General features: G+C 39.6%; 1 protein-coding gene across 1 annotated transcript; it reads left to right on the top strand.

Annotated features, from left to right (window-relative positions):
* Positions 1-1539: 1539 nt before the first annotated feature.
* Positions 1540-5957, top strand: LOC127358057 (zinc finger and BTB domain-containing protein 49-like). Its single transcript, XM_051390940.1, has 2 exons — positions 1540-1869; positions 3389-5957. The coding sequence occupies exons 1-2, from the start codon at positions 1671-1673 to the stop codon at positions 4048-4050; spliced, it is 861 nt and encodes a 286-aa protein (XP_051246900.1). The 5' UTR covers positions 1540-1670; the 3' UTR covers positions 4051-5957.
* Positions 5958-6702: the final 745 nt, after the last annotated feature.

Here is a 6702-nt window from a genome sequence, read left to right as displayed (position 1 = left end):
AGATTGGCTAACCACTTGCTAATGAGTAATTGAATAATATTATACTCCCAACACTGTTTGCAACAGACTTAGCGATCTCGCCGAATCAGGTACTCGACACGGCGGCAGACAAGTTAGAATGTGAGTGACGTCAGGTGATATTCATGAATAGGAAGTATGAGAAAAATAATGTGTGTTTTAAACATTAAAACATCTAAACCTATTGTGGTAGAGCCACAAAATAATAATAATATGTCTCCTTTAAAGATGGAAGTGTATTTTATTTTAATTTGAGAAAATGTTGGTTGAGGTTCAGTCTTTCTGCTATTTGTGCAACTTCTTCGGCATGAAGGGATTTTCTGTTTCGTTGTTTTGTGAAGTTAATCTCTGAGAATCCGTTTGGAGCACTTTTGAACGCATTAGTGAGTTGGAACCGACCACCAATTCATTGCCCACAGATTTTAAAGGCATACTATGCAGTTTTCCGGTTTTGTCAAACAGCTACCCCTAGAGTCGCTGCGGAGTACTTGTATTTAACGTTAACTGTCGCGAGATTAGGCGGGCCGCCACCTTTCAGACTTGCATTGCTGGTTCTGCCAGCGGCGTCCCTCTCCTGCGTTGCTATCGGGATGATTCGCTGTACTACGAGTTCGTTTACCATCGAAATGACTTCGAAGCTGTTCTATTAAGGTAAAAATCTTGCATAGTGTGCCTTTAATATAATATGTCTCTCTCTATATACAGTCTTTGTACACAATATAACAGTATCACATGAATAATTAAAAATGGTCACCATCTTAAAACATTACTTATCTGAATTGCAATATGTCGGCCTACCTGTGGTATTTTAATGTTAGAATAATAATGGCAATAATCAAACATTTGTTTCCGATCGCAGTGACTGCTGAGGATTAATCCATCCCGGCTGTTGACTGCACACAATAAATCGCCATGGTAACTCACAGCTAAATTGATCGTTTTCTAGGTTTTGTGTAATAACTTAAATAACTTAAGCTTATTAACTTCTGCTACTCTGGGTAATGTGTACGGAAGAGGATTGGGAATTTTGATTTAAACTCTGAAAATGTCAATAAATCAAAAAAGTGCAAAACATTACAGAAATGATCCTGTCATTAATTCACATTATTGGTATTTATTAATTACACTTGTTATATATTGTAGTATACATATTTTGCTGATCTAATTTTATATTTTGTATATACTGTAGTATATTTTACATATTTTAAATGTTTATATTTCTGTATATATTGTAATATAATGCACATATTTTGACATTTTAATAATTATTTATATCTCTTATAAAGTCGTGTTTAGTAACTTGACAATCTGATTTATTTATTTCAATATAACTGCTTTTCACTTCACTTTTGTTTCCAGGTTAGTTTTATTTTACTGAGACACATTTTCTTACAGATTTTTATTTTTAAAGTGAAATTTGACAACAATAATAATAATGTAGAGCGGGAAGCTGTATGTAAACATCCTCTCCAGCAGGTGGCGGTAAACACACCTCATCCAGTGAAGAACCTCACTGAGCATGCGTGCAGACACTTACCGGAAGGGTAGCAAGTAAACAACCGACCACGACGCTCGCTTCGGAGAGCGAAGTTCTCCGGTTCCTCTCCGCCGCTCCGCCGCTCCGCCGCTCCGCCGCTCACACTCCCGCTGAAATGTCTAAAATCGAGATGTTGAGGCTGCTGATCAACCAGCGGCTCACGGAGGCCGCGGAGGAGATCTTCGGGGTGTTCGGGAGAACCATAGCCGAGTACGAGGAGGAGATCTCCCGCTCCAAGCTGGAGATCGACCGCCAGCGCCGGCTGCTGGATCTCTCCAGGAAGCCGCAGATTTCTCTGCAGGTCGACGGTTCAGGTGAGGAACCGGTCCGGTGCCCGCAGGGAGCGACTCTCTGCCGGCTTACAGACCCCAGTGAGCCGCTGAATGGAGGTCATGTTTGTCCAAATGTGGAAACTACACAAACAGAAACAATAAACTTATCAATGCATTGATTCCCGAAAAATCACAGTTTTCATAAATATTCTAGTTATCAATAAGCATATTATTATTACTTCACAGTAAATATGATCAGATATTATAAATCGTACATTTATATGTAAATTGCAAAAGGTGCAATTTTTTTAAATGTATTTAACACTTACAGTAACAATTTATAATTCAATTCAATTCAATTCAATTTTATTTGTATAGCGCCAATTCATAACAGAAGTTATCTCAGGACACTTTTCAAATAGAGCAGGTCTAGACCGAACTCTTTATAACATTATTTACAGAGACCCAACAGTACCACCATGAGCAAGACCTTGGAGACAAGGGCAAGGAAACACTGCCTGTTAAAAGGCAGAAACCTAGGACAGATCCTATTATAAAAAGGGTACAAATCATAAATGAGTCATGGTGATTTAATGGATTAATACATACAGAATTTATCACGACAAGCTCCCTGCACCAAACTCCCTTTAAGAAATATCAAATTTTAACAATTCCTAACGTGTTCGTAAAACACGAAACTCTAGAAACACAAAACAATGTCCACAGTCGGACTTTCTCCAGATTGAAGAAAACATGTTTGTTTGGTAAAGACGTTTGTGTCACATCATCAGGATTTTAACAATTGTTTCCAACATGAATTGCAAATCATATCACAGTCACAATATCTGTCAAAAATAACCCTAATATGATGTTTTTACTGTATCGCGCAGCCCAAGGTATCAATAAGTACTTTTATTGATACTTGAGGACGAATATAAACCAGTTTTTCTTTCATTTAACAAAGTTTTCAAATGTTAAGCACAAACAGTTAATAGTTGATAACTCACTGAACTTAATCAAATAACTTCTCTGCTCCACCTTTACACATCACACGTGACCAGACTCTTAAAACTCATAAAACCATGTTAATGTTAACAATTTGTTTAGTGTTAATTAGCAGGGACAATACCTGCATTGTACCACTGTAGTTGTCATATTTGCTGAACAAAACTCAGGAGAAGCTGCACAATTAGTTAGTATTTCACATCTGTGCTGAAGGAATTAAAGGCCTGTCCCCAATAAAGGCAGCGGGACTTCAGTGATTTAAGCAAAAAAACCCGGGTTAAGTTTTTTGTTGGCTAAAAGCTAATGTTCATGTTCACTAATGATGTGCAGGTTACAGAGATAAAAGATCAGTCTTAATAAATACAGTAATAACAGTCCCTTCTAGTGGAAGCTCTCGTTAACCTTGAGCCAAGACTGTTTAAGAGGTGGTGCATTTTTGTGTCGTATCATAAAGAATATTGGAATATTGGAATATTTGGAGGTTTCCTTGACTAAAAATACAACCAGCTGCAGGTTTTGAACGCGTCCTGACTCTCTTCTTTGTTCTGGTTGGCAGCGCTCTCTGAGCAGCCGGAGTGGAGCTGCAGTCTGGACGAGATAAAACCTCCTCACATCAAAGAAGAGGAGGAGGACGCGGAGGAGGAGGAGGAGGAACCGTGGCCGTCCCAGCTGGAGGAGACGCCTCAGACTGCGGAGCAGAACGACGTCAAGTTTGTGTTGTTCCAGAGCGGCAAACAGGATAACGACCACATGACCTCCACACTCTCAAAGCTGTCGCACCAGGAGCTGGAGGACTCGGGGCTGGACCAGCAGCCAGGTACCTCAGTCCAGTGCTCGGACCTTGACGAGGACGCCCCTGAAGCTTCGGATCCAGCTTCAGGTAACGGCCAGCTCGACAGTGTCGACCTGGAGGCGCCGCTGTCCGAGGTGGTGGACTCGTACATTTGCACCATTTGCGGTCGTGCGTTCGCTCAGCGGGGCCACTGGGCCAAACACGTACAGGTCCACCGCAAGGTCGAGACCAAAGTCGACAAGTCGTACACGTGTGACATCTGCGGGAAGAGACTCACACGGTTCGACGGTTATCAGAAACACTTGAGGATCCACACGGGCGAGAAGCCATACTGCTGCGACGAGTGCGGCCGCAGGTTCAGCGACAACTCGAATTACAAACGACACATTCGCACACACACGGGACAGAAAACGCCGCAGAGCTGAGGCTGCGGGACAAGGACTGAGGACTCCTGTGGGACTGTCAGGGGATGGGGATCGAAAACTGGTTCCAGTTGAGAACCAGTTCAAAATCCATTGGAGTCATATTCCTCCGACGTTATCAATCCCTTTATCAACACTGGGGTGTTTTTGCACATTGCAACACAATGACGGCAAACTCGTGCGTCTACGCTGCTAGAAGAGTTTTCCTTCGACTAAGAAAACCTGAAGTCTCAGTTACAGGTTTTCACACAGAAAACTGGATCAGGACCTAACAAGGAAATCAATAAAGAATTGGACCAATTAGCAGAATTGAAAATGGCATTGGGATCAATGAAATCTCCTCCATTCCCATCCCTGTGACAGTTTAACCATCGTCAGAGGAGGTTTCATGCACATTACCCGGCGTAAAGACATGTCCCACCTGACGGATAGGAAATCTTTGCCCTCCCTCCACTCTGGTCTATTGACGATGACGATTATTCGGGGGTTCAAACTGAAACTTTATTATTAGTATGATTATTATTTCTGGCCCAATGACTGTAAAACATGAAAGTCCCACTGCTTTAGGAACCTCGGTCAACATCCATTCTTGTATTAGATATGCTATGTGCTAGGCTACGTCTGTCTTTAAAAGACAAGCACATTTCGTAGATGGTTAAAAAGTTCAAGCTGGCTAGTGAATTATCTAACAATATCTACCAGATGTAACTTGTTAGTTAATCAACATATGTATAATTAATGCTATTAATATAGATTATTTAGCTAGTGTTTTTGTCTGTAACAAATGATTAATGTACATTAACTTGCTAGTTAGCTGGCATTTTGCTAACATCGAGCCTAGCACTTTTAAGCCTATCTAAGTACAGGAAAGGAAAGTTGACCATGGTTCTGACCGAGGCTTTGCTCAACTGTTATTGGAGCACAGAGCAAAAAGGGGCGGGACCTAAGAAGGGTCAGTTGAGGGACAAAACTCAAATTTTTGGAAAGGCCACGCCCCTCATACTGTAAGTCTGACAGACGTTAAAAAAAGAGCACACTGAGCTTGTCTAATTTCAAGTCAGCTACTAAACCGTTGCTCCTATTGCTACCAAATCTTCTTTGGATATTGATTGGATAAAGCCTGTCAAAAGGTTGTTGATATCTTATTGAATTTGAAAGATATTGACCAATGAATTGTCACAAAACCTCGAGGATGTGTCCACATAAGTACCTGAAACATACCCTTAATGTTTTACTCAAATCAATCAGTAGGAGCTGCTACAAATGCCCCAAAAAATGGTCCAATCATTACAAACTTCACAGGACATGTTAGTTTTTCAAACCAGAGAAACACAAACTGGTTTACTGAAACGCTGATCGATCAGAGTCGGAGGAAAATTAACCGATCGGATTTTACAGCTTTTTTCTTGCGTCAACATTTCATTGTGAAAACTTTCAACATTTAAATGGTTTTCTCACATTTGTCCACGTCCGTGTGGACATGGACCAAGACAAGGAAGAAGAGACATATTGTATTTTTATATGCTATATATTTTAACAGACATTTATACACTGGAGGAAATGGCGATGTTGCCGTTTACAGATGCATCAAACATATCTGACTGTCAGGTGCAGCTCAGGCTTACCTTTGACTTGTTTGTGAAAGCCTGTGTCCACTCAAGATATTTTTATATTTTTATGTTGCTGGTAGTCGGCTGGGGGCAGAAGTCTGTAGCACAAACAGCTTCCATCAGTCAAGTTTTTTTATTAAGTCACAACAACACAGAAACCTAAAAGTCTGGAGTTTGTATTTGTATGTCAGGAACAGTTGAATTCAGGGCGTCAAATAAACATGGTTGCTGACAGTATATCAGTATTGCTGTAACAACTGACTTTTACTGAAGTAATAAACTCACATGATTGGAAACTCACTTTATGTTCCTCCCATTGATTCAAATGGTTTGACTTGTCTTTTAGTTTCAAAATCCCACATTTCACAACAAATTCATATTCATATTCCCGTGTATTTATGACCTCTCACTGCAACACATTTTAGTCAATTTTAATAATTTTATTTGCTGTGACACTATGGACTTTTTAAAAGTCTGTCTGGTGTGTTTTTGCCATCAAACCAGAATAATTTCCACATTAAAATCCTTAAAAAAGGCATCTACTCCTTCTACCTCATTAAATAATCATTAGAAACTTTCCAATTTTGAATTTGAAAACATCCTTCTAATGTCTGCACTTATCTGCACAGTGAAGCTCAAACATCTGTCTGTAGGAACAACAAGAAAAACTATATTTATTTTTAAGAAAATAAAAAAAAACACATTAAATTGGAATCAGTGCAGTCAACTGTTTGACCTGCTTATTTTACACCAGCAGATGGCAGCACAACACTTTATTTAAAAAAGCTTCTTTGTGATGAGGGAGTTCATGTTCAGCAATATAATTGTTTAAAACTCTAGAACTAGAACTCTTGTGTGTATATATATATGTACAGGTGTATATACACTACCAGTCAAAAGTTTGGACACACCTTCTCATTTAATGGTTTTTCTTTATTTGCATAACTATTTACATTGTAGATTCTCACTGAAGGCATCAGAACTATGAATGAACACATATGGAATTATGTAGTAAACAATAAAGTGTGAAATAACTCTAAATATG

This window comes from Dicentrarchus labrax, unplaced genomic scaffold, assembly GCF_905237075.1.
Source record: "Dicentrarchus labrax unplaced genomic scaffold, dlabrax2021, whole genome shotgun sequence".
Classification (NCBI taxonomy): Eukaryota; Metazoa; Chordata; class Actinopteri; family Moronidae; genus Dicentrarchus; species Dicentrarchus labrax.
The sequence above is the reverse complement of the archived record's forward strand: the minus strand, read 5'-3'. Positions and strand labels throughout refer to the sequence as shown.

Bases quoted from the DNA above. Each gene is read 5' to 3' on its own strand.
- LOC127358057 (XM_051390940.1), top strand. From the start codon at position 1,671: ATGTCTAAAATCGAGATGTTGAGGCTGCTGATCAACCAGCGGCTCACG. The intron at 1,870-3,388 runs GTGAGGAACCGG...TCTGGTTGGCAG, and splicing joins TCTGCAGGTCGACGGTTCAG to CGCTCTCTGAGCAGCCGGAG.